Raw genomic sequence first — 25990 nt, 5'->3', positions numbered from 1 at the left:
AGGCCTGCGGCTGGCGGGGCTCGGCGGGTCCCGAGCCCACGTGCTCCCCGCCTCCGCCGCAAGGCGCCGCCCTCCCGCTGGGCGCAATCCGGACTACATTTCCCAGGGTGCGCAGCGGCGGGGGCCTTGGCTCGGCGGGGGCCTCGAGCGGCGCGCCGCTCCGCCGCCTGCTCGGGAGCACGCGGGCTGGCGGGAGGACAGGCAGAAACGAAGACCCGGAGAGAGTTTCTGCGCAGTTCCGCCGGGCCGTGCTCGGCTGTGCCGTGCCGAGTCGGGCCAGGGCAGGAGCGGGTTGGGGGGTACGGCCTCAGAGTCGGCGGTGCCGGGGACAGGCGCTCGGGGCATCCCGCGCCTCTCTGAGGTCCCCGCCCCGTCCCGGCCGGGCCAACTCGCCTGTCAGTCAGTGGGGCGGAGGCAGCGACGGTAGAGGGGCCGGAGCCGGGCACGGAGAAGAGCGCGGGCCAGGCCGAGCGGTGGGGACCTGCCTCTTAACTCCACGGACTCTTCGCCCCAGACTTGCGAAGCTGTACCCCCTGCGCTTCGTTGGACGCCTCCGTAACCCGCGAAGGGCTCTCTTCCCCCGTAGCCTCCCACCCCCGTGACCTCTTCCTAGGACCCGAGAGCTCACTCAGAAGAGGGTGTTGTGGGTACAGGCCATCGACCCTGTGACCCCTCACGGGCCAGGGCCTTGGTTTCCCTCAGGCCTTCCTCCCCTGACTCCCTCCTCATAGCTTCTGGGGACAGAGCCCTGACCTACCACCAGGACCCCTGCCTGCGAACTCCTCACTGACGGCTTCCTCCTAGGAGTCCCCCTCCGTGGGTCTCCTCCTAAGAGCATCCCTTTTGGCCTCTGGCAAGCCCCCCCGCCAACCGAGGTGGGGAGGCCTCGGCAGCCATGCTCGCCCTGGGCCCCCTGTCACCCCACCACCCCCTGGGCACCGAAGCCGGAGTCTAGCAGGGGGCCAGCAGCCAAGAGGCTGGGGCAGGAGACAGGTCACGGTCCACCTCCCTGCTGGGGAGGGAGCAAAGATGGAGCGGCGGGAGGAGCAGCCGGGGGCTGCAGGGGCTGGAGCAGCACCAGCCTTGGACTTCACTGTGGAGAACGTGGAGAAGGTATGAGGGCCCTGGGGTGGGCACTCCAGTGACAGAGCAGAAGTTCTGGGGACTGACACTAATGCCGGAGCCCAGGCTTGGGCTGGGTGCCCGTTGGGATGGTGCCTCCAGAGCACCTGGCATTTGCTGTCTCTCCGGGCAGGCAGGACAGCAATGTAATGGTGTCTTAATAGGCTATTTTGGGCTTTCCTTAGACATGGGTCCTCTGTGGATATTCTGGGGTCTTGGGGTGGTCCTTCCAGGGTGCTGACGGTTTAGACTTCCAGCCAGACTGGCTGTTCTCCAGCTCCATGGAAACGGCATGAGCAGTGCAGTAAGAAACCAAGGACCCGGGAGACCTGCAGCTCAGTCTCCAGAAACCATAGTGATATTGAGCCATCCTGGACCTGTTTTGTTGAGCCAGGGGCTCAGAAAATAATCTGAAACGAAAACAATCTGGGTTATGTTTTCACTCTTCCTTGGAGAAGGGTCCTTCCTTTATTGGATGGAGGCCAGACCACTCCTGGGCAGGCAGGAGTAGGGTTGGCCCCCTTTGTTTTGTGCTGGGTCCAAGGAGCCTGGTCCTGCTGGCAGCTTCAGAGTTCTTCCCTACTCACCTGCCCACATGGCTTCCTGCCATGGCACTCCCAGTTTCCCCCACTGCCCAGTCCTTCTTTTTTGAACTGCTTCTCTGTTTCTTTTCTGGGTTCTGCCCCCAGAGGCCTGGAATGCGGAAATGCATTTTCCCTGGGATGAATGGGGAGATGGGGCTACCTTGCTGGAAAGCAGAGAATGGTTGCAGATATTCGTTTGTTATTCTTGAGCCCCGTTTACCATACCCAATAGTGAGGATGTGTCTCTCTGCTTCTGTTCTCTGCCTGCCTCCGCATCCCTGAGGGTCCAAACAAGGGACAGTGGCCATAACTGGCTGTCAGGGATACAGACAGGGCTAAGTCTACTTGGATGGAGCCTGCTTAGGGGGTGAGAGTCCTAGCCTCACTCTTCCACCCCCTGCGGCCGGGCAGTGTTGGCATGGTGGCGTACTGTTCCATGTGCTACCAGGGAGATAAACCACTGTTTTCTTACTGTGTGAAGTCCTTATGGAATTGGGACCCTGGGGATTTGGCTAGTTGAAAGCCCCAGGCTAGGCGTTTGCCAGGGCTGCAGGCCAAGACTTCTCTGGACCAGCTTTTTGGACCCTCTCGTGTGCTCTCTGAGGAGTGTTCTCACCCTCCTCTCCAGTTTGTCCCTGCCCTAGGGCTGCCTGGCAAAGCCTTAGTCCTGCTCAGATTTCACAATGGCTTTGGTGCCAGCATCTGGAGTGACCTAGGGATGATCCTGGGGGAGCTAAATGGAGCTGTTGGAGTAGATGAGAGCAGCTGTGCCTGGGAGGGTTGGGGGGCCCCTCAGGCTGTTTCATACTCTTCTCAGGTTTAGCTTCTTCCCTGTGGAGCCATTCCTTCCACCTGGGCCTTGCCCTTTACTTCAGGTGCTTCCCCTCTGGGGAACTCAGCCTCCTCTTTTGCTGCTCTCCTGTGGAAGTTCATTTTCTGAACCCGTAATGTTTTGCTATAAGGAGAAGAAATTATGGTAGAGTATGGGCAAAGTTCAGACACTCAAGATATCGGCAGGACTCCAGGCCCAGGAAACACTGCAGAGCCCTGAGCTCTCCCTTCCCGCTCAGCCCCCCAGTCAGAAAGAGAGAGCAGCAGTCTTGCAGGACCAGGTCCTGCCCTCTGTTCTGGGCTCTGGCAGGATCCAGAGTAGCCAGCACCTGCTCAGTCCTGTGCTGTCCTGCAGGCGCTGCACCAGCTCTACTACGACCCCAACATTGAGAACAAGAACCTGGCTCAGAAGTGGCTGATGCAGGCCCAGGTCTCCCCACAGGCCTGGCACTTCAGCTGGCAGCTCCTGCAGCCCAACAAGGTGCCTGAGATCCAGTACTTTGGGGCCAGTGCCCTGCACATCAAGATCTCTCGCTACTGGAGTGACATCCCCACTGACCAGTATGAGAGTCTAAAGGCACAGCTCTTCACCCAGATCACCCGCTTTGCCAGTGGCTCCAAGATTGTGCTGACTCGGCTGTGCGTGGCACTGGCCTCGCTGGCTCTCAGCATGATGCCTGATGCTTGGCCGTGTGCTGTGGCAGATATGGTACGGCTCTTCCAGGCTGAGGACTCACCAGTGGATGGCCAGGGCCGCTGCCTGGCCCTGCTAGAGCTGCTGACAGTGCTGCCCGAGGAGTTCCAGACCAGCCGCCTGCCCCAGTATCGCAAAAGCCTGGTGCGGGCCAGCCTGGCAGTGGAGTGTGGGGCTGTCTTCCCGCTGCTGGAGCAGCTGCTGCAGCAGCCCAGCTCACCCAGCTGTGTGCGTCAGAAGGTGCTCAAGTGCTTTTCCAGCTGGGTGCAGCTGGAGGTGCCCCTGCAGGACTGTGAGGCGCTCATTCAGGCTGCCTTCGCTGCTCTGCAGGACTCAGAGCTCTTCGACAGCAGCGTGGAGGCCATTGTCAATGCCATCTCGCAGCCTGATGCCCAGAGGTGAGCCAGTCCCCTCCTTCCGGAGATGGACAGTCTGCTTGGCCAGCCACGCATCCATCCATCCATTTGTTCAGTAAACACTAATTGAGTGCCTACTGCATGCTTGGTCCTATGCTAGCAATAGGTCCAATGCTGGAACCAAACAAGACATGGTCCCTGTCCTTATGGTTCAGAGAGGGAGACAGACATCAGACAACTAACTATGTAATGAATTATTCCATGAAAATATTTGACTCTCCCTTCCCTTTCTCTCAATCTTGCAGTCACAAAGTTCTGGTGTTCTGCTTCTGACTATACTGTGTATCTGTTTTTTCCATTTCCACTACCACCACCCTGGTGTAAGCTGTCCTCACCTCTCTCCCCAGAATACTGAGGGGCTTCCTCACCAGTCCCCTGGTTTTCACACTTATACCCTTCATTGCCCAGCCAGCACCCAGAGCAATCCTTTAAAAATGAGGATCTAATCTTTCCTTTCTGCTCAGAAATCTCCAGTGGGTCCTCACTGCTCTTAGGATAAAGTTCAGAATCCTCAACGTGATTCACAGGGGCACTGCACAACATGGCGTCCCCAGCCTTGTCTCGTACCATGCTCCCTGCTTTCTTCACTCTCACACAATCTCTTCAGTTCTGTGAGTGTCCCAGGCTCCCTCTAGCCTCTGAACCATCACATGTACTTGTCATATCACTGCTGCCTCAGCTGAAACTTCGCTTCCTTAAGGAAGTCCTCATGATTTTTAAGACTCAGTTTGGTCTCTATTATTTTATCTCAGAGCTCCCAGTGTGTTTCCTTCTTAGCCCATAACGCAGTTTCATTATAAATTAATGTATGTCTCCCCATTAGTCTCTCAGCATTGTGAGGACAGTCACTCTGTCATTTTATTTTGTCACACTGTGCCTGGCAGCACTTGGTAGCATTCATTATTTTTTGAACGGATGAAAAGTAGGAGTTGCCTGAGTGGTGAGGGGTGGGGGTGGGGTAGGGAGAGGTTGGAAGGGGAGGGAGTGTTCCAGGCTTCGGGAGCTACAGCAGGTGCAAAGGCCTGTGGTGGGCAGCACCACCATACATTACACTCACCGAAAAAAGGTGAGTGTAATGAGCTGCTTCTTCAGCAAGTGTTGCTTGAGCGTCTGTTTATGTGTGGGGCCCTGGGCTGAGCACAGGGAGCCTAAAGATGGGTTGATTTCTGCAAGATAGGAGCTCACAATCTAGTAGACACTTGGGTGGGCAAGTAGAGCCTATGTGATGAACGCTCTAATGGAGGGAGCGGGTGGCTGTCAGAACCCAGAGGAGGCATTTAACCCAGTCTGAGGGTTATTAAGGGCTTCCCAGAGAAGGTGACAATAGAGCTGTGCTTTGAAGGCTGTGTAACAGTTAGCCAGATGGAGGGGATGGATATGGGGAGGACCTTCCAGACAGATGGAAGAGCCCGAGCAAGGGAAGGGTGTGAGAGAGCCTGGTGAGTAGGTGTGATTAGACAGCAGAGTATAAGGACCACTGGTAGGAGATCCAGGCCCGGATCATGCAAGACCTTGCTGGCCAGGCTTAAGATTTTGGTCTTCATCCTGAGGATGATGTAAAGCTATTAAAGGATTGTAAGCAGAGAAAATGGCATGATGGCATTTTTGGTATAAGTTGGATTGGCCAGGGCAAGACTGGAGGCCTGACACTTAACATTTCAGAGAAGATGCTTTGGGAATGCTTGGCAGAACCAGAGGGGAAGATACCACTGAAAGAGATGGCCTGGGAAAGTGGTTGATAGTTCTAGCCTTGGCATTAGTCATGTCTGAGTTTGAATCCCAGAGGGTTCACCTCCTAGATCTGAGACCTTGGGCAAACCACTTTTAAGCCTCAGTTTCTGTCATCAGTGAAATGGGTGTGATCATATTACAGAGTTTAAGTAGGATAATGTGCCCAGGGCCTGCCCCTGGTATTCTGTGGAGAATATTTTGGTATGAGGATTAAATAAGAGAATGTCTGTGAAAGGTTTAGCATGGTTCCTGGATACTCCGTAAACGGCAGTGACTAGTATTTGGTATCATTATTGCATTGGCAGTTAGTACGAGCCCTTTCCCATGGCTTCTCTGGTTTTCCAACTTCAGGTGGGTACCAAGTCCCAGGTCAAGGCCTTTCTTGGCTGGCTGGGCTCAGACAGTTGGTGGCTGAGGGGAATTGGCAGGGCCAGTGCGTGGGTGATGTGGGGTGTCCTTGGATACACCTAGGTTTACTCGGCTAGCCAGTGTCTCGAGGGCTTTGGTAGGTAATTGATGCCTCTTCTCCTCTGAACGAATGAGCGAGCAAGGAGCCAGTGAGGGAACCTATAGCCTCCTGAGCGCCCATTGGCTGCAGCCCCCTTGGTTGCTTAGCAACTCTCCCCATTTTCTCAACTCTGCTCCCAGAGCTCTAATTGCAGGTCTGGGCTGAGCTCTCTGTGAGTGGCAGGCAAGGAGTCCCAGCAGCCCTGCCCCGGCAGCTCGAGCTGACCAACAGGAGCCAGGCCTTTTGAACCCAGGCTCAGCCATGGTGCTTAAAGACATCCGCTCTATCTTCCTCCCCCACACCTAGAAGCCTCAAGGCCTCAGGCCCGTGTCTGCTCACAGGTCTCAGGCACAGGTGCCCAGGTGGTAGGAAATCTATGCAAGAGTTTCCCCCATGGGTGGGCTGCATCCAGCCTGGGGTCAGTGTTGGGCCCTGCTCTGTCTAGTCTGTTTCCTAGCTTTGGCTTGAGAAAGTCACCTTCAGTGGCTTTGACTTCTGGGTCATCCAGCCACTACCTCCCCAGGTGTCCTGACATCAGCTCCCCTTGGCTGAGCCCGCACTCAGGTTACCCTTTTCCCAGCCCTCCACAGCTGCTGCTGCTTGCCTGGCTCTCTCTCCTTTGAGAAACAAAATTTTTTTCCTGAGATTTGTTTTTAATCCTGGAAAAGCTTTTCACTGGGGACTGGGGAAGGGAAAGAAGGTGAATTAGACAGGCTCTTGGGGGCTCCCATCAGTTAGAACTTGAGATGTGGGCTGAGATCTCCATAGATCCTTTGGGGAAATTCAGGTTGGGCCTTGAAACAGAAGCAGATCTATAGCTGTGTAAGGAGCTGTCTTAGCCTGGAATCTGTCTCTAATTTGTTCTGTGACCTTGAGTAATACTCTGAGCTCTACTGGGCTCTACTCTTTGATTTATCCTATTATGAGGTATAGATGAGACAAATTAAGAACTTTCATTGAGTACCTACCGTGTACATGAATTTTGAAGGTGTGAGGGAACCTTGGAATACAGTGGGGATGCTGTGAGGGTAGGGCACTACCTCCTGCCCCTGTCTCAGCTACTGGGGAGTTTGCGGGCCATGGCCTTGGCCCTGCCCCTACTCATTGTGCCAGAGTCTGGTCTGAAGGTGCCCATTGTCTTGTGGTGCAGCCTGTGTCAGGGCCATGAGACTGAAGCTATCCCCACTGTCTCCAGGCAGCACCCTCTGGAGCTGTCTCTGGGCTGTGGGTACCCTGGTAGGGACGTCTTGTCCCACCAGAACCAGGATGTGGAGAAAGCCAACATCCTGGACTGGTTGCCTCTTGTCCTTCTCATCCTCCACCTAAGGTTATGGGGCTACCTCCGAACAACCTGCTTGGGGCAAGTCCAGATAGAACTCCTTCTGGACCCTCAGTAACCCCTCCCCTCCATAGATTGCTATGGTGACTCTATGATTGACAGCAGAGGGATCCCCCCCTGAGAGTATCACTTCTCTGCTTAGTCTCATCTCCACAAAGCAGGTTTCTGGGAATGGAGCTAGCCTCCTCTCAGGCTCCTTTGTATACTCTGCTTCCTCTGCTGCTTCTTTAGGCATCATTGTGCTCTTTTCTCTCATTCAACACTTTCTTCTTGGGCAATTCTCATGTGCTCCCATTGCCGTTTGCTGATGTTTCCAAAATCTATGTCTCTTGCTCAAACCTCTCCATCGGGCTTCAGGTTTTTATCTCCAACTCTCTGGACACTTCTACCTGCCTATCTCACCAGGTACCTCTGATTCAATGTGCCTAACACTGAACTTACCACCTTCTGGCCTCCCATTAAATTTATTACTGTTCCCCTCTACCCGCTCCTCCAGGTCTCAGTAAATACCTCTACCAAGGAGAGTTGTTCTTGACTCTTCCCCATCCTCATATCCCTGTTTTGCCTCTAAGCTCCCTCTGAGTTCATCATCTACTTCTCTCCCTTCCTTATTGCCACCAGAGTCCTTAGGAGTTAGGATTTGGTGGTAGGGGGTGGAGTGGAAGGTGGAGGTTGATGCTCTCAGGATTGTTGCTGCCTTCTAAAGTCTTTAACGGGACTCCTAGCCTGTGTTACCTCTTCTGTCTCCCACCCTCGTTCGGTCTCCCCTGACACTGAGTGTATTAGTTTCCTAGAGTTGCCATAATAAAGTGCCACACACTGGCACACACAACAGAAATTTATTGTCTCACAGTTGTGGAGGCTAGAGGTCTGAAATCAAGGTGTCAGCTCCGTCTGAAACCTGTGGGAGAATCCTTCCTTGCCACCTCCTAGCTTCTGGTGCTTTGCTGGCAATCTTTGGTGTTCCGCTCGGCTTGCAGCTGCATAATTCCAGCCTCTGCCTTTGTCATCATATGTCATTCTCCCTGTACGTCTCTGTCTTCACATGAATGTCTTTTAAGAACACCAGTCATATTGTATTAGGGCCACCCCCTACTCTGTGTTCTAATCTACAATGACCCTATTTCCAAATCAGGTCACATTCTGAGGTACTGGAGGTTAGGGCTTTAACACATCTTTCTGGGGGGGGGGACACAATTCAATCCATAACAGTCTGTTCTCTGGTCCCCCAAAATTTATGTCCTTCCCGCATGCAAAACGCATTCACCTCATCCCAACCTCCCCAAAAGTCTTAACCCATTTCAGCATCAACTCTGAGTCTAACTGGAGGACACAAGTCCACCCATAACACTTACCTTCTCGTACTTCCTTCCCAGAATTCTTCTGGAAGTCTCTGACCTAAGGTTCTTCTCAAATTGGGCAGCATCAAACCTGCCGTGTAGGCCCTGACCTCTTTTTCACTTTGGGTTTGATGTGGGAAGGAAGGGGGGCTTTGATGGATGACAGGGAAATTGTGCCTTTCTCTTAAAGCTGGTGGGGGATGGGCAGACAGCTATGATGGGTCTCCTCACCTTATGCCTCCAGGTATGTGAACACACTCCTGAAACTCATCCCACTGGTACTGGGACTGCAGGATCAACTGCGACAGGCAGTGCAGAATGGGGACATGGAGACCTCCCACGGCATCTGTCGCATTGCTGTGGCCCTGGGCGAGAACCACTCCCGGTGAGGAGAGGGGCAGCTGGGGGTGGGATAGTAGGGCCCTCTAAGAAGTGGGGGAGGCGGAATGACCTCCCTATGTCTCCTCCCTCCCAGGGCCTTGCTGGACCAAGTGGAGCACTGGCAGAGCTTTCTGGCCCTTGTCAACATGATCATGTTCTGCACGGGCATCCCTGGCCACTTCCCTGTCAATGAGACCACCAGCTCCCTGACCCTCACCTTCTGGTACACGCTGCAGGTGTGTCATGTGACCTTCAGTAGGACTGGGCCATGATGGAAGAAGGTGAATCAGGGGCTTCTCTGGCTAACTCTCCTCCCTGGCTCTCTCAGGATGACATTCTGTCCTTTGAGGCAGAGAAGCAGGCTGTGTACCAGCAGGTATACCGGCCGGTCTACTTCCAGCTGGTAGATGTGCTTCTGCACAAGGCCCAGTTCCCTTCTGATGAAGAATATGGATTCTGGTCCTCAGATGAGAAGGAGCAGTTCCGAATTTACAGGTGATGGTAGCAGGCCAATCCTAGCTCTAAAGGGAGTCCTGAAATAATGAAGGCAATGAGGGGAGGGGCCCAAGGCCAGGCTCCCTGAATCCTGGGCCTCCTTTCTCTATAGGCACTTTGGCAGGGCTCTGAGGGAACTGGGGTGGGCTCCTGGGCTTGGGGGAAGCAGCCAGGTGGTGTATAAGGCCTTTATCTGCTTCTCAGGGTGGACATCTCAGATACACTCATGTATGTCTATGAGATGCTGGGGGCCGAGCTGCTCAGCAACCTCTATGACAAGCTGGGCCGTTTGCTTACCAGCTCAGAGGAGCCCTACTCCTGGCAGGTACCTCCCCCGCCTGATTCCCTCAGCCCTCCCAGACCTGTTGCACCCTCCTCCTGAGCCAAGCCAGTGGCATCCTCTTTTCCCAGCACACAGAGGCCCTGCTCTATGGCTTCCAGTCCATCGCGGAGACCATCGATGTCAACTATTCTGATGTGGTGCCCGGGCTCATTGGCCTCATCCCACGGATCAGCATCAGTAATGTGCAGCTGGCGGACACTGTCATGTTCACCATTGGTGAGACCTGGCACACACCCATGAGCACATTCCCAGAGCCAAGGCACACATCCCCAGCCACAGCCAGCTTGCTGGGTCCTATCCAAAGTGGGAGACATACATGCCCACGCACACAATCAGAACTGCAGCCAACTGACTGTCCTGGCATGTCTAGGGGTCCTTTCTACAGTGCACTGAGCTGCAGTTCAGTGAGGGTAGTTCACTGTCACTGAAATAGCAGCACTGGGCCTCTACTGCATAACTCCTTCCTGCTTCTCAGGTGTAAGGCTCATGTTTGAGCATGTGCGTGCATGTTTGCCCATTCAGTCCTCTGAATGAGCAGTGCTCCATACAGGGCCTGCAACTCCACCCTGCCAGGAGCTCTGCCTGCCTCACAGGGACATGGTACACAGCCAGCCTGGCCTGCCTCAGATGTCTTGCCTTCTCCCTTCTTCCCCCAGGAGCTCTGTCTGAATGGCTGGCTGACCACCCCGTCATGATCAACAGCGTTCTACCCTTAGTACTGCATGCCCTAGGCAATCCTGAGCTCTCTATCTCTTCTGTGTCCACCCTCAAGAAGATCTGCCGAGAATGCAAGTATGACCTGCCGCCCTATGCTGCCAACATCGTGGCTGTCTCCCAGGTACGCGGGGGCCCTGGGTGTGTAGCTGGGCCTCAGGGCACACTCTGCCCTGTGCTGACACCATATTCCTTCTTTTTTTCCCCAGGATGTGCTGATGAAACAGATCCATAAGGTGAGTTCAAAAGTTTCTAAGGGGCTCCTTGGGGTATTGTGGGGAGCTGTAGAAATCCCATCTTCTGCCTTTGCGCCTTATTCTCTGTTCTCAGAACCTTCCCCAAGAGGTTCATTCTTCCCACCCACAACCAGGTGTGTCTGGGACTGACCCTCGATGTTCTGCCCCACAGACGAGCCAGTGCATGTGGCTGATGCAGGCACTGGGCTTCCTGCTGTCGGCCCTGCAAGTGGAGGAGATCCTTAAAAACCTGCACTCGCTCATCTCACCATATATCCAGCAGCTGGAGAAGCTGGCGGAGGAGATAGTGAGTGAGCTGGTGTGCGCGCGCGCGCGTGTGCGCGTGCATGCGTGTGTGAGTGTGTGCGTGCATGTGGCTGGGGAGCAGCAGTGGGACTATGGGACTTCCCTTCGTGTTGGCTGTGACTGCTGAGGGGTGGGGCTTGAGCTGGCAGTCAGGGCTGGGAGACCCAGAGCTTGGTTCCCTTCTCCCTGTAGCCTAATCCCTCCAACAAGCTGGCCATTGTCCACATCTTGGGGCTTCTCTCCAACCTCTTCACCACGCTGGACGTCAGTCATCATGAAGATGATCATGAAGGCTCTGAGCTCCGGAAGCTGCCAGTGCCGCAGGGACCCAACCCTGTGGGTGATGTTGTCATTGCTATTGCCCCCCCAACCCTGTGGTAATGTCATAGTCACCCCTGAACTCTACGGGTAATATTGTCATTGTGTCCCTGGCCCCATGGGGCATGATGCATTTGGTCCTCTGACCCTGTGAATGACCCTACCATTGCCCCTTACTCTGTAGGGAGTGATGTCATTGTCTCAGTCCTGTGGGTGATGTTGTCTTTGTCCTCCCCACCTGGAGTGGTGGTATAGTGTTTCCTTCTCCCCATGGGGGACACCGACATTATCCTACAGCCCCAAAGTGATGTAATTTTGGACCCTTGTTTAACCTCCAACTCTGTGAGGCCTTCTACTTCAGCATTCGCTGTCCCCTACGGGCACTCCACGTGTAATAGTTCTTGCCTTTGAGTTGCTCCTAGTCTAGAAGAAATACATGTAAACAGATTGTCACAGAGCAGTGTGATAAGTACTGCAGTAGGCTCGGGCACAAAAGGGATTGGGATGACCACTTACAAGCTGTTTGGTCTGGGGCAAGCCTCAGCTTCCCATTCAAAACTATGAACATCAAGATATCTGGTGCTAAAAAAAAAAAGATATCCGGTGCTCATCTCATAGAACTGTGCTGAACAGCCGGGGTGGTCTTGATTGAAAGTACTTTGCATACCATAAAGCTCTGTACAGATGTGAGGGACTGCCTTGGTCATTGTTCCAAGTATCCCCTCCAGGGTTTCTCCTGGAGAAAAGGAAGCCACAGTATCCTGGTCTCTGTACTCAACTCCCCACCCCAGTTTCAGTTACCCTTTTGGCTCCAGACCAAACCGAGGCCACTGTCCTCCCACAGAGCCCCTTCTCCTATGGTAGTCATCATCCTGCCTTCCCTCACCTCCCAGGACCTCAGGCTGCTCTCTGCTCCGCCATAAGTTGCCCGTATCTACGCATCCCCTGGGGCTCTCTACCCTAAGCCTATCTGGGTGAGACAGCATCTCTGCTTCTTAAGGGGCTAGCCCATAAGCATTTGGCACTAAAATACTTTTACTGAGCAGAAGTAGATAAGGAGTGACTTTTTTAAAAGGTTATCTTTTGAAGCACTTGTAATATGCCTGCTTTGCAGTTTGAGGCTTCCTCTAAGGTGATCCCCAGAATTCAGGGTATCCTCTTTCATTCATGGGGATTCAGCAAAGCATTCCTGCCCCCAGGGTCCCTTGCACTGAGTCCTCAATGGGCAGTCTGGGGCAATAGATTCGAACTCCTGGCCTACTTCCAGCTACTGAGTAGTCCTTCTTGGGTGGGTGAGAGAGGTAGTGGGGGCACCTCACTTCTTCCTTTGTCTTCAGGTGGTGGTGGTACTGCAGCAGGTCTTCCAGCTTATCCAGAAGGTGCTGAGCAAATGGCTGAATGATGCCCAGGTGGTGGAGGTGAGTTCTGACCCTTGCCATCAGCCCCTGTGGTGACTTTGCTCAGAGGTGGAGCAGGAAGAAGGTGTTGCCGCCCCACCTCGGCTTGAGATGACCTGGAGGAAGTAAAGGAGATGAATCCTGCCCCACAGACACAGGGATTCTCTGGGGAAGACATTCAGAGCTTCCCAGCATCACAAGAAGTGCTCAGCCCCAGGACTGTGATGCTGGGGCTGAGTGACAGGGATCCACTTTAGCATCAGACACCTGCTTTTGTTCTGTTCATTTCAGAAGTTTCTCACCACTGTTGCTCCCTGAAAGGCAATGGTGAGGATGTAAGTAGCAAGAGTTAAGTTACAAATTTCCATCCTCAGCCCCTCTGAGAAGGGCCTTTTGGCCTCCTGCCTTCCAGGGTGAGGGTCAGACTTGCCTACCTTCCTTGGTTCGCAGAGCCAGGCAGGGCTTGTAGGTAAGGGCCCATTTTTAGGCCTCCTCTGTGCAGGGCCTCAGTTCTGCTCCAGCCAATGGTGACCTGCTGACCAGGGCCCCTTTGCTTTCTTCCCAGGCGGTGTGCGCTATCTTCGAGAAGTCAGTTAAGACGCTGCTGGACGACTTTGCCCCCATGGTGCCACAGCTGTGTGAGATGCTGGGTCGGATGTACAGCACCATCCCTCAGGCCTCCGCTCTTGACCTCACTCGACAGGTGGGCCTTCTGGTGGATGCAGCAGTGTTTGGGATGTCATCCCAGGCAGAGATCTGACGCAGGGGTTGGGCGGGTGGGTGGAGTGGGGTGGATGGCTTCTCTGGCAGGGGTTCTCACCTGCATCCCAGGGATGTTGGCCTGTGCTGGTGGGCCAGGGCCTCAGCTGACCGGCATTCCCTGCTTTGTTGTAGCTGGTCCACATCTTTGCTCATGAGCCTGCCCACTTTCCCCCAATCGAGGCCCTCTTCCTGCTCGTCACCTCCGTCACACTCACCCTCTTCCAGCAAGGTAGGTCCTGACCAGGGTCTCTGCTGCTGCCGCCACTGCCACTGCCTCTGCTTCCCCAACTGGGGAGCCAAAGCTACCCACTCTGTTCTCCTCTCCCCTGAGTTGCACCTGGGACTTGATGGGAAACTAACGGGATCAAGCACAGCACAATTGTCACCTTACAGATAGTGGACAAGAGAGTGAATGATGTCTTCTACTGGCCTGCTGGACTCAGGGCCAGTCTGGATGTGGGGGAAGATGGGGCTGGAAGCTCTGAGGGACTTGGGGCACCAGGCTGACTCCATTTCCTTTGGGATAGAATGAAAAGTGGAGAGAGCGTGGCTTCGAAGTCAGATAGACCTAGATTCTAAGCTCATCACCACCAACTAGTTGTGTGACCTTGGGCAAGTCACTTACCTTTTCAGAGCCTTCATTCCCATATCTGTGAAATGGAGATTTTCAGATACTCGATAGGATTGTTACAGGTATTAAAGTAGCATCTTTTGGGCTCCTGGCTTGGGGTTTTTGCACACGATGTACTCAGTGATTGCTGGTTCCTTTCCCTACATTGAGACTTATTCCTTTCTAGGCCAAAATCCTTTGGTTGTGGTCCCAGTGCCCCATTCACTGCGGCCCTCTGCCTGAGAGAAGTTGGGAGCAGGGGGCTCCAGGCTTCCCCTGCTGCCTAACCCAGGCTTCTCACTCAGAAAGGAAACAGTGTTGTTCCTCCAGCCTCCTGAGTTTTGCCTGGATTTGTGGTCACAGGTTTGAGGCTCACCAGGAGTCTCAGCTGGAGCTAGAGCACTCTCTGCTTCTGTCCTCGGTGTCTGGTCCCATGATGCTGGCCTCTGCTCTGGTGGGCCATGGGTAGTTTCCAAAGTGGGGAGAAACCTGAGCCAGAAACCCGGATGTGGTCATCCTCAGCGCCACCTCTCCCCCTCCTCGTATCCAGCTGGGGACAAGTCGTGGTGGTCCTTCAGCCTGCCCACTTCTCCCCACCCTCTACGGCCACTGCTCCAGTGTACGGTGCCATCTGGATCAGCTCAGCAATCTTCTAACTGGTTTCCCTGACATCTGCCCTTCTCCAATTCATTCTGCACCATGCAGCTGTAATATTTTTTATAAGACACAAATCTGAGCATTTTCCCTCCCTGGCTTAAAGCCCTTCTGTTGCTCCCCATCACTGTGGGTCATCGTCCCACTGCCCTCCACATGATATAGCTCCTGCCTACTTCTCAACGTCCATTCCTGAATGGCTCCAGCAGTTCAGCCATCCTGATTTTTCCTCACTGTGTCCCGTTTGATCCCTATGCCTTGCTCCTCTGCCTGGATTGCCCTGTGCCCTTTACTGGGTGAGCTCTCGCCCCTCCCTGCCTTACCCATGCATCAGTCCTCGGAAGCTCCTCTGAGGCAGAGCTGGGTGCTTCTGACCTTGTGCCAAAACTGCATCGGGCATGCACTGCTGATACAGCACTGATCACACTCAGTAAGCAGCTCCCATGTCTGTCTCTCTCCCTGGACTAAGCTCCTCAAGGGCAGGCTTGGCTCTCTTCCCTCTGCGTCCGTCAGAACAAGGCCAGCATAGAGTAGGCACCAGACGCTGTTGAAGAAAGGAGGACGAGGGCTCCTTGCCCTTGGAGCCTTTCTTCCTCACTGTCCGGCCCACCTCTAGCAGGGTGGCTGCCGAACGCCAGACCTGCTGTCTGCAGGGCGACCCAGGCATGGGGCACACCGGGCTTCGTTTTCCAAGACTTGAGTAACTTGGGGTGCAGATGTGGAAGGGACGTGCTTTATCAGTGGCTCCTCACAGCCCGAAGGAAGCAGGGGAGAGATTATTATCAACTTGACAGTCGGGGAAACCGAGCGTCTGTGGCTTGCGCAAGATCACACAGCTGCTTAGTGGTGTCTCAGGCAGGGGTTCCCGCAGCACCTCCTCCTGAGAGTGGAGCGGCGGGCGGGACCTCCAGGCGCACGCCTCGTCCGTGCCGCAGGTGTCCTCAGAACTGGAAGCAGAGTAGTGTCCAACATCCTGTCTGTTGGGCTTGTTGGTTGTCTTACAGGACAGGATGGTCCCCTCACCTGCTATGCTGTCCCAGCCTTGCCGTACTTTCCTCGGGCTCTGCCCTCCCACCACACCGTGGGGTGACTGGTTTCCCTCTTTCCTCGTGCGTCCAGATGGTGGGAGCTGGTGGTCAGCCCTGAGCCTGGCTCTCTGCTGGGTCTGTGTCCATGTGGAGGGGCTTTGTGGGTGGGGTTCTCATTTTTGGCCTCATGATGCAGTTCCCTCCCCTAGGCCTTGCAGTGGCTTGCCTGGCCATCCCCACAGCATATGGGGCACTGCAGTACCCAAGAAGGAGTCTTCTGGTTTAAGAGAACCCAACAGATTCCTTTCTTTGGCTAAACCAAGAGCCCTAAGGCCATGGAAGGGAGGGGGCGCCTGCTCAGACCATGATACACGGCCCTTTCCAGGGCCTTCAGCCAGGCCTCCAAAGGCAGTACCAAGGACCGACCTCCCACCAGCCCTGCCCTCCTCTTTGATGGCTAGTGATGGGGAGGTATGTGCTAGGAAGCAGTGTAGGGCCACTGCAGCGTGCCAGAGGCCACAGCAAGAGTCTGGGGGCTGTTTGTCCAGCTACATGGTGGCCAGCGTTGCTCGAGCATCGCAGGGTCACTTGGGGACTGACCTGAGGAGGAGCGGGGAGTAGGTGGAAGGCCCCTCGGGAGGGAGCTGGGGCAGACCGTCCTTCACTTTGCCGTCTCTTTCTGTTGGGCTTCTCCCAGTTCATGGTTTTTGTATGTTTTGTTTCTTTATCTTGCTTCCTGCTGCTCATGTGCCCCCACGCTGTCTCCCTGCAGGCTCTCAGTCCCACATAACTATATGAGGTTGAGTTGCTGTTTGTATAATTTTTTCTTAAGTTCCATCTTTATTATATTTTAGGGCCCAGGGATCATCCTGATATTGTTGATTCATTTATGCAACTCCTGGCACAGGTGTGTTTTAGTTTTATTCATTCACGTTCTGTTCTCTCTCTTTCTCTTTCTCTTATGTTGAAATTCAATTTAAGCCTATTTTTAGCTTTCTGTTGACAAATTTTTTTTTTCTGTTCAGTTGAATAGAGTTTCTTCATCTGTTTCCGTGGAAGTTGACAACCCAACATCCTCCTTTAGTGCCCCTTTGCCTCAACTAGCTCAGTCCTCCACAGAGACCAGGGAGAGGCTGATCCCGAAGGGAGGGAGCTGGGCTGGCCTGGCGGGTGGGGAAGGGAGGGGGTGGTAACTGTGCCCAGCAGCTCCTGTGGGGCTGGGGTGGCCGAGGAGTTCAGGGGCAGGACCGGAGTTGAAGGGCCTGGGGTTCATTGTCCCCGTGCTCCTGCCGGGAACTGCCTGCCTCAGTGCCCCCAGCCTGCTCTCGAGAGGTAGGCTGGGAGGAGCTCCAAGGGAGGGGCCGAGCTGAATGTGCTGCGGTGGAGCCCAGAGCTTGGCTGTCGCTGGGCTGTCAGACAGATCCTGCTGCTGCTGGGAGGTGGGGTGCTGGCTTCATTGTGAGATGTGTCTGGTGTGTAAGTGTGTCAGACCTTACTTGTATGTTTTGAGTTTGGTTTGGGAAGGGAGCAGAAATCACGTGGCTGCCGTAAGTAGTACGTGTATTGTGTTGAGTGTCGGGATAAGTGTGTAGTTGAAGTGCGGGCCTGGGCATTGTTGCGTGTTGTGTGTTGACGTGCGTTAGGCATTGATGGAGTTTGAATATGGAGGTGTGTTGGAGGCGTGTGTGTTGGGCTGTGGGAGTGCGTGTTATGGAGGGTTAGGCGTAAGTACGGTAGTGGTGTGTCTGTATTAGGGGTTGTATGTTTGAGAAGATATATGTGTCGGGCTGTGGGAATGTGGGGTTAGTATGATGGGAGGTTCTGTGTGTCAGAAAGTTCCTGTGAGTTGGGGGTTCCCATGGGTTGTGGTAAATGATGTGTTTCTTTGCTTAATCACTGCACAAATATATTTTGAGTGTTTAATACGTGCTCGGTAGTCTGCTAGGTGCTGAGAATATAACGGTGAGCAAAAGCAGCCACAGTTCTTACTCTCTTAGAACTTACAGTCTAGTGGAGGGGGCACAGGAGGAGTGGGAATGGGCGGTGTGTCCTTGGCCTGGGTGGACGTGTGTGAGGGTATCCATGAGGGTGCATCTTTGGGGTGAGGGCGTTTGAGTATGTATTTGTGCCTGTGCGTGGGGAGAGTGCACGTGCTGGGAAACCGGGTGGAACGAGGGTGTGGGCGTGTGGACATGGTTTGGGGATGTGGGGGGGGTGGGATGTGAATATGTAGTGAGGGTGTGTAGCAAAATGTGGGAGAGTGGTGTGTACAAGGGATGTGATAGAGGTGTGTGATAGAGGGTCAGTAGGGCGTTTCAAGTGAGGGTGCATGTGGGGCTGTGTGCACAAGAGTAAACATGGGGGAGTGGAAGGTATGTGAGGACTGAAGGGTTAGGGGTCGATGTGGTACGCATTGGGGGGCTACTGGGGAACAGCAGTGCTTGATGACTGTGGGAGCTGTGCAGAGCATCTCCTGTGACCTGAGGATGTACCAGTCATGCCCTGGTACCACTTGGGGTGGGCTCTCGGCCCCTATACTCTGTCCACTTCCCCTGACATGGCAGCCCTGGCTCCTGGGCTGGGTATAGAGGAGAAGGGCCTGGACACAGGGTATCCTGGGTGAAAGGCGGGGCTGTGGCTCCCAGGCTCCTGCCCTGCTTTTCCTCTTCCTAAGCTGGAGAGTGTCTGAGGAATGCAGGCGGGACGTAGGAGGGGGGCTCTTAGACTGGGCTCCATGTCCAGCTGCCATCTCTTCTTCCTGCTGCCCTGTTAACAAATCCAGGGGGCCTCAACTGCCTCTGTGAATCAGAGTGAAGTCACTGCTGGCAACCTGGAGCCTGCAGGAGGTCTGGCCCTGATGGTGGGAGGTGGGGAGTGAGGTGTTTGATTAGGGGTGACTTGGGACCCAAACTTTTGCATATGACTCCCAACCTCTCTCATATACCTGTGCGTTCATGTACACATACATGTACATAGCATCCCTTGGCTGCTCCCCTCCTGACCTACTGAGCTCTGGAGTGGTCTGGGTCCCCCAGAGACGGCTGGGGGGCTGGTGTTGACAGCCTCTACTTGCGGTGTGTGAACTTGGGGTCTGGGTGGCAGGTGAGTGGGGGGATGGTTCTTGGAGTTGGCTGGGGTGGGCTTACCAGCTCCACCTCCTGCAGGCTCTGAAGCGGAAGCCAGATTTGTTCCTGTGTGAACGATTGGATGTCAAAGCTGTGTTCCAGTGTGGTAAGTGGGGCCAGGTGGACAGGTGGGCCTGGGGCCCCTTCGGGAGGATCCTTGACACCCATCTGATCTGCCTCTGCCTCTCCCACAGCTGTGCTGGCCCTCAAGTTCCCCGAAGCACCTACTGTCAAGGCCTCCTGTGGCTTCTTTGTGAGTCCCGTGCTGACCCCTAACCCCCCACCACCCCTATGCCTAGCACACCCTGCCCAGGACTCTAGAGGGTAGGGGTGTGGTGTGCAGGTCTTGTCTCCAAGGGGACAGGAGAAAGAGCTGGGGCTGACGGGCCTCTCCATCCTCTGTAGACAGAGCTGCTGCCTCGGTGTGGGGAAGTAGAACCTGTGGGAAAGGTGGTACAGGAGGATGGCCGTATGCTGCTCATAGCAGTGCTGGAGGTGAGATGGAGCCAGGTGTGGGGGGTTTGATGGGGGTTGGGTGGCCCTCACTGTTGGGGCAGCTGCCTTCCTGGGGAGCTTGAGCCTTGGTTCCCTAAGCTCTTGTTTCTCTGTCAAGTCAGTGGCTGGAAGTTGTTGGGTTTCTGTGAGGATCAGCTGGCTCCTGAAAAGCAGCGCTCACCTGTCATATGCACTTTGGCTGAGGAACTGTCCGGGAGTGGGTGGGTGTGGCTAGGCACCTTGCTGCAGAAGGGGCAAGGCCCTGGTGTGCTGAGAACCCGTCTCCCTCAGGCCATTGGGGGCCAGGCCTCCCGCAGCCTCATGGACTGCTTTGCCGACATCCTATTTGCTCTGAACAAACACTGCTTCAGCCTCCTGAGCGTGTGGATCAAGGAGGCACTTCAGTCACCTGGTTTTCCCTCTGCCCGCCTCAGCCCTGAACAGAAGGACACCTTCAGCCAACAGATCCTTCGGTGAGCAGAGCTGGCAGGGCCTGGGCTCGGGTCAGGGGGCAGAGGAGGCGTGGTGGATGCTGCTAACTTGCTCTCCCTTCTCTTCTTCAGCGAGCGAGTAAACAAGAGGCGGGTGAAGGAGATGGTGAAAGAGTTCACACTGCTGTGCCGGGGGCTACATGGCACAGATTACACAGCTGACTACTGAGGGGCGCCCCCGTCCCACCCACACCTCCTCCTCACCCCTTCCTATCCCCAGAGAGTAAACTTGAACCTTCACTGCACTGCTGTCTCTGCTTCCTTTCCACTGCCACCACCGCCTAACTGGGCGACCTCAGAAGACCTGGGGGAAGGATGGGAGGATGCTTGGACCTAGGCCTTGGTAGGGTGTGGTGGGGCCAACCTCTCGCTCCTGGGGTGGAAGGGGCACTGCTATAGCCAAGCCGCCTAGGCTGGAGCCATTCCAGATACTGCGGATTCCCTTGGGGTAGGTGGGGACTGCAGTAGTGTCAGCAACGCCCCCCCATTAAATTAGTCCCAACGTTTATGCATGCATACATTTACTTAATCAACAGTGCTGAGTACTAGGCCCCTAATTCTGCCATGCCTTGTTCTGTCTGAACAAAAGCTGATCTAGTCCATAGCTACCATGCTAACTAAGCTGGGAGAATGGGACCAATGAGGAAGGCTGCATGAAGGAAGTTTCATTTCTGAAGGGAATGGGAGGCTTCCTAGGTAGAGGACTTGGGGCCTTGGGCTGGCAGTGAGGTGAGGCTGGGCTCATTTGGGAGGGAAGAAATGGAGAGTGGCTTTGAATTCCAGGGTGTGTTTCTTGTGTGGGGTTATTGAGGCACCCAGACTTGCACTTGGTTGAGAAGAGGTATAGAAAGTGGGGCTGAGTATGTGGGGGAGGAGATATAGTGGACCCCAGAGGAAGAGGAAGGCAGGCCCTAGTGTTGTCTGCAAACCCATAGCTCCCCAACTCTGTGGTACCTGACCAGCACGTGATGGTCAGGGTTTGGTCAGGACCAAGGACAGCTCCCGGCCTGCTGTTGCTCTCCTCCCTTAGCAGGGTTCCCTCCCTTTCTGTCTCAGCCATAGTTCCACCCTGGCTGCCTCTCGGGCACCCCAGCCATCCCCTCAGTAAGATCGCAAGAGCAGGATTGGGTTCTCCTGACTCCCAGCCCTAAGCCATGAGTCTCCTTGGAAGTGTTAGGAGAACTGGTTACTCCCACGATTGTCTCACTTTTTCTCCTGTTCTTTTCCCAACCTCTGCGCAAATTCTGTGTCCTCCATTCTTCATCATTCAATCTCTTCCCACACCAGCCAGCATCAGCCCCCCTTTCATGTCATCCCCTGAGATCACTCTGTCCCCTTTCCCTTACCCCTCCTCCATCCCATTCTCACCTTACTCTTGATTTTTCACTTCTGGAGTATGTAGAGATGTTTCACATACTTTCTGTCCTTTTCTCCTACGACATAGCACCCGAGTGTCTTCCTCCCTGCTGCCATGATCCAATGTAGCATATATAACCTGGGAGAATGAGGGGTCTAAGGAACAGCTTCTGAAATCAGACCTGGGTACAGATGGTGCCACTGATTTGCTGTATCTTATTAGGCAGTTAGCCTCTTTGAGCCTCCGTTTCCTCATCTGCAAAATGCGACAGCTCTTACTCCAAAGACTGAACTCTGTAGTACCTGGTGAACAATTAGTGCTCAGTGTTTGCTTGATTGAGACTGCCGTGAGGATAGTAGTGGATTCTTCCAGTACATGTGCTATGCAAAGGACTACTTTATGAAGTTTTATATCTAAATTAATTTGCCCCAGCAATCCTATTAGAAGTACTATTGTTACAAGTCCCATTCTGCAGATGAGGAAACAGCCATTAAAGACGTTGAGTAACTAAGAGCCTCAGTCATTAGTAAGGGGCAGAGCGCAATATTGAAACCCAGGCAGTTTGGTACCTAATTTAAAAATTATGCAATGCCTAATTATCTATCACCTCCCAGCTGAGAGTGCAGGGGAAGTGCTTAACAGTGTAGGCGGATAGGAACTGCTCAAACTGGAGTAGTTATTTTCAGGGAGTCGGTGTCTCTGAGGGCGCTTGGCGGCTGAACCGGAAGACCAGCGCCCGGAGAGGTGGGCCAGGAGAACTGCAACACCCACAAGGCTCCGCGCCTCCTCTGAGCCACTTCCGATTGGCTTCGGGCTGGGAGGCCGACTATTGGTTCTGTGTGGGCTGGAGGGCGGGAGCCATGCTGATTTTTAGATGGGTGAAGTTGCCATCAGCCCCGCCTCAAGCACCCGGAAGTAATCTCCCTGGGAGGCCCACGTGTAGCGGAGAAACGGGAGTTCGGATGGGTCGGGTCCTGGCCCAAAGGCTGCGGGCTGACTGACTCCCCCCCGACACCACTCCCTCCGCCCCACTCCCTCTCCCCACCCCCTCCCCCGCCCGCCCACCAAGCGACACTATGAGGGCCGTTTTTGAGAAGGCGGGGCCTGAAGCTAATTGAGGGAGGTCCCCGCTGCCTCCCGCTATGGAGTCTACATTCAGCAGCCCCGCGGAGGCGGCGCTGCAGCGAGAGGCGGGCGCTGCCGGGCTGCGCACTCCTCTTGGGGACCTGGACCGAGTGTATGAGCTGGAGCGAGTCGTTGGATTTGTCCGTGACCTGGGGTGTCAACGGGTGAGGAGCGGATGGGTCGCCCAGAGGATCGGGATCTTGGGTGATTTTGTGAGGATGGGAATGAGGGAAGATGCTTCTCTGGGAGGAGGGACTTTGAAGGTTAGGTAGGGACTCCCGGAAGGTTTCCCTTGAAGAGGAGAGGCTGTTCCTGACTCCATGGTTTATGCTTACAGGTGGCCTTGCAGTTCCCTGATCAGCTATTGGGAGATGCTGGGGCCGTGGCTGCACGACTGGAGGAGGCCACAGGGTCGAAGGTGTTCATTCTGGGAGACACAGCCTATGGCAGGTGTGAACTTGGAGCTTGCCGATAGAGGGTGGGGTAGGTCTAGGGATCCAGGGCTCATGGCATTTCCTCTCTATGACAGTGTCTGACCCCGATGGTTGCGTTTCTCCCTGATGGTGATGTTTCCTCTCCTGATACTAGCTCTTCTCAGTGACGGTGTCTTCTTTTCATAACGTCATATTCTTCACTGACCACATTTTCCATTGATGACGGCAACGCTTTTCTCGATGAGAACCCCTCTCACTAATGGTGTCTCCTCTGCAGCTGCTGTGTGGATGTACTGGGTGCTGAGCAAGCTGGAGCTCAGGCCCTTGTACATTTTGGCCCTGCCTGCTTAAGCCCTCCTGCCCGCCCACTGCCCATTGCCTTCGTCCTTGGTCAGCGATCTGTGGCCTTGGAGCTCTGCGCTAAGGCCTTCGAGGCCCAGAACCCAGACCCCACAGCGCCTGTGGTGCTGCTGAGTGAGCCGGCCTGTGCCCACGCCCTGGGTGAGGGTTTTGCCTTTGCATGCAGGAAGGGTGGGCTGACCAGTTTGTGCCTTAATTTCTCCATGTCAGTACACTCCCATGGAGTTCTTAATATGGGTTTGACCCCAGCCTCTGCTTTTGGTTCCCATTCAGTCTCCTGGGGATGAGGGGGATCCTGCTTTACCAGACCCCAACCCTGACACCACCTCCTTCTTCCAGAGGCCTTGGCCACCCTTCTGCGCCCACGGTACCTGGACCTGCTTGTCTCCAGCCCAGCTCTTCCCCTGCCAGTGGGCTCCCTCAATCCAGATCCTGAGCCCCTGGAGCGTTTTGGGCGCCGCTTCCCCCTGGCTCCAGGGAGGTGTTTGGAAGAGTATGGTGCCTTCTATGTGGGGGGCTCTGAGGCCATCTCTGACCCTGACCTTGACCCAGACCTGAGCCGACTGCTCTTGGGCTGGGCACCAGGGCGGCCCTTCTCCTCCTGCTGCCCAGACACAGGGCGAACTCAGGATGAAGGTGCCCGGGCTTGGCGGCTAAGAGCACGTAGACACTATCTGGTAGAGAGGGCCAGAGATGCCCGTGTGGTGGGGCTGCTGGCGGGCACGTTGGGTGTGGCCCGACACCGTGAGGCACTGGCACACTTGCGGAACCTGACACAGGCTGCTGGCAAGCGTAGCTACGTGTTGGCCCTGGGGCGACCCACGCCTGCCAAGCTTGCCAACTTCCCTGAGGTGGATGTCTTTGTGCTGTTGTCCTGTCCTCTGGGTGCCCTAGCCACCCAGCCTTCTGGAAGCTTCTTCCGGCCTGTATTGGCACCGTGTGAGCTGGAGGCTGCCTGCAACCCTGCATGGCCGCCTCCAGGCCTGGCTCCCCACCTCACACATTACGCGGACTTACTGCCTGGTGAGTGGTGGGGGCACTACCTAGGCTAAAAATGCTTGGGGCATGGAGTTGGGGGGCCAGGATGGATCCGCTTTCTCCCTCCCTCCCTTCCAGGCTCTCCCTTCCACGTGCCCCTCCCTCCACCTGACTCGGAGCTGTGGGACACCCCAGATGTGTCACTCATTACTGGGGACCTCCGACCCCCACCTGCCTGGAAGCCATCAACTGATCCTGGATGCTCAGCCCTAACCCCGAGGCCCCAGCTGGAGCTGGCTGAGAGCAGCCCTGCAGGTGAGTGTGGCAAATCTCCACTCCCATCTGAATTCTTCCCCTACGTTCAGGCCACTCAGCCTCAATCCCCTCCCTCTGCAGCCTCATTCCTTAGTTCCCGGAGCTGGCAGGGACTGCAACCCTGCCTGGGTCAGACGCCGGTGACGGCAGCTGTGACCGGAAGACGAGGGATTGCCATCGCCTACGAGGATGAGGGAAGCAGCTGATACCATGTGGGGCCAGAGCCACAGGTGGACTTGAAGACCTTTAGTGCTCCCTGCACCAACCCCACTCTTCTGCCAGGATCCTTGAAGGAGCCTGTCACTGAGGCAGCCCCTCACTGGGGATAGGATTCAGCTCTTCCTGTCCTGTCCTGGCGCTGGCACAAGGCTTAGCACATATTGGCTTGGTAAATATCTGTTGTTTGACTGATGCGGAAACAGCTTTGGGTCTTCCCTGAAGCCTTCTGGGCCATCTGTTCTCCTGGGAACAACAGCACAAGACAGTTGAGGGTCTGCCTTTGTTAAAGGCAGGTGCTAAATGGTTTAGACCATGGTTTCTCAATCTTGGCACTATTGCACTTTGGGCCAGATAATTATTTGTTGTGAGGGGCTGTCCTGGGCATTGTAGGATATTTAGCATCATCTCTGGTTTCTGCCCAGTAGGTTCCGGTAGTACGCCCCTCCCCAGTTGTGATGACCAGAAATGTCTCCAGATGTTGGCAAATGTCCCCTATGGGGGCAAAAGCGTCCCCAGTTGAGAACCACTGGTCTGCACCTATGCTGTCCAATACAGTGGCCACATGTGGCTGTTCAAACATAAATTTGAATTAAGTAAGATTAAAAATTGAGTTTCTCAATCACACTAATCACATTTCAGTGCTCAGATAGCCACATGAGAGGACAGTGCGGCTATAAGACATTTCCATCACTGCAAAAAGTTCTGTCGGGCAGTGCTGGTCTGCACTGACTCCAATTAGTTTCTCAGGGAGATCACAGAAATTTGAATAAACCAGATAATTTTTCTCCTTGTTTCTTTTTATTCATCAAATACCGCAGGTCCTGCACAGGTCCTGTGGGTTGAGATCTGAATTGTATTTGACTAAATTCCTGTCCTCACAGTGTGTCTGGGAAGAGAGGCAGTTAAACAGGCAATTGCCACATGGTGAAGCAATATTCTTTATGAGTAGGGAAGCCCCCAGGGGCAGCTGGAGCCCAGAAGAGGCTTCTCAGAGGGAGTGTTACCTAAGCTGGATCGCTTGGAGGGGGAAAAAAAAATCAGAAGTGAGGTGAAAAAGACATTTGGGCAAAGGGTACACCATGCTAAAACAGGCGTAAACCAGCATTGTGGGTGCTTCAAGCAAAGTGGAGTTGCTGGACCGTAAAGGTTCAGAGGGGTGAAATGAAATGACTCACCTCTTAATTCCCCACATTTGCCGAGAATCTCGGCATATTGGCGTTGTCCAGCGTGTTGAAGAAGCAGGTGAACAGGGAGATGTGATTTCTGCCCTCAGGGATTGCCC

General features: G+C 54.7%; 2 protein-coding genes across 3 annotated transcripts; both read left to right on the top strand.

Annotated features, from left to right (window-relative positions):
• Window positions 1–241: 241 nt before the first annotated feature.
• IPO13 (importin 13) lies at window positions 242–20159 on the top strand. Of its 2 annotated transcripts, XM_030866162.3 has the most exons (20): window positions 247–1113; window positions 2893–3629; window positions 8810–8950; window positions 9041–9182; window positions 9275–9441; window positions 9646–9766; window positions 9853–10000; window positions 10441–10622; window positions 10708–10734; window positions 10907–11041; window positions 11233–11376; window positions 12696–12776; window positions 13321–13458; window positions 13650–13746; window positions 16664–16716; window positions 18974–19040; window positions 19129–19187; window positions 19340–19429; window positions 19721–19902; window positions 19993–20159. In XM_030866162.3, the coding sequence occupies exons 1-20, from the start codon at window positions 1030–1032 to the stop codon at window positions 20087–20089; spliced, it is 2892 nt and encodes a 963-aa protein (XP_030722022.2). In that variant the 5' UTR covers window positions 247–1029; the 3' UTR covers window positions 20090–20159. The 2 variants fall into 2 exon arrangements, 1 of the variants encoding a protein (XP_030722022.2); XR_009565536.2 differs by lacking the exons at window positions 16664–16716; window positions 19721–19902; window positions 19993–20159 and having other exon boundaries at window positions 242–1113; window positions 19340–19417.
• Window positions 20160–22250: 2091 nt separating this feature from the next.
• On the top strand, window positions 22251–25477 carry DPH2 (diphthamide biosynthesis 2). Its single transcript, XM_030866192.3, has 6 exons — window positions 22251–22566; window positions 22740–22852; window positions 23114–23337; window positions 23536–24219; window positions 24313–24489; window positions 24571–25477. Exons 1-6 carry the CDS (start codon window positions 22420–22422, stop codon window positions 24693–24695), a joined length of 1470 nt encoding a protein of 489 aa, XP_030722052.2. The 5' UTR covers window positions 22251–22419; the 3' UTR covers window positions 24696–25477.
• The last annotated feature ends 513 nt before the right edge of the window (window positions 25478–25990 follow it).

The sequence above is a fragment of the Globicephala melas genome, chromosome 1, assembly GCF_963455315.2.
Source record: "Globicephala melas chromosome 1, mGloMel1.2, whole genome shotgun sequence".
NCBI lineage: Eukaryota > Metazoa > Chordata > Mammalia > Artiodactyla > Delphinidae > Globicephala > Globicephala melas.
The sequence above is the reverse complement of the archived record's forward strand: the minus strand, read 5'-3'. Positions and strand labels throughout refer to the sequence as shown.

Excerpts from the sequence above, each read along its gene's own strand:
- DPH2 (XM_030866192.3), top strand. The coding sequence starts at position 22,420 with ATGGAGTCTACATTCAGCAGCCCCGCGGAGGCGGCGCTGCAGCGAGAG. Across the intron at positions 22,853-23,113 it reads GGAGACACAGCCTATGGCAG|CTGCTGTGTGGATGTACTGG; the intron begins GTGTGAACTTGG and ends TCTCCTCTGCAG. Across the intron at positions 24,220-24,312 it reads TTACGCGGACTTACTGCCTG|GCTCTCCCTTCCACGTGCCC; the intron begins GTGAGTGGTGGG and ends CCTCCCTTCCAG.
- IPO13 (XM_030866162.3), top strand. The coding sequence starts at position 1,030 with ATGGAGCGGCGGGAGGAGCAGCCGGGGGCTGCAGGGGCTGGAGCAGCA. Across the intron at positions 16,717-18,973 it reads TTATGCAACTCCTGGCACAG|GCTCTGAAGCGGAAGCCAGA; the intron begins GTGTGTTTTAGT and ends CACCTCCTGCAG. Across the intron at positions 19,903-19,992 it reads TTCAGCCAACAGATCCTTCG|CGAGCGAGTAAACAAGAGGC; the intron begins GTGAGCAGAGCT and ends TCTCTTCTTCAG.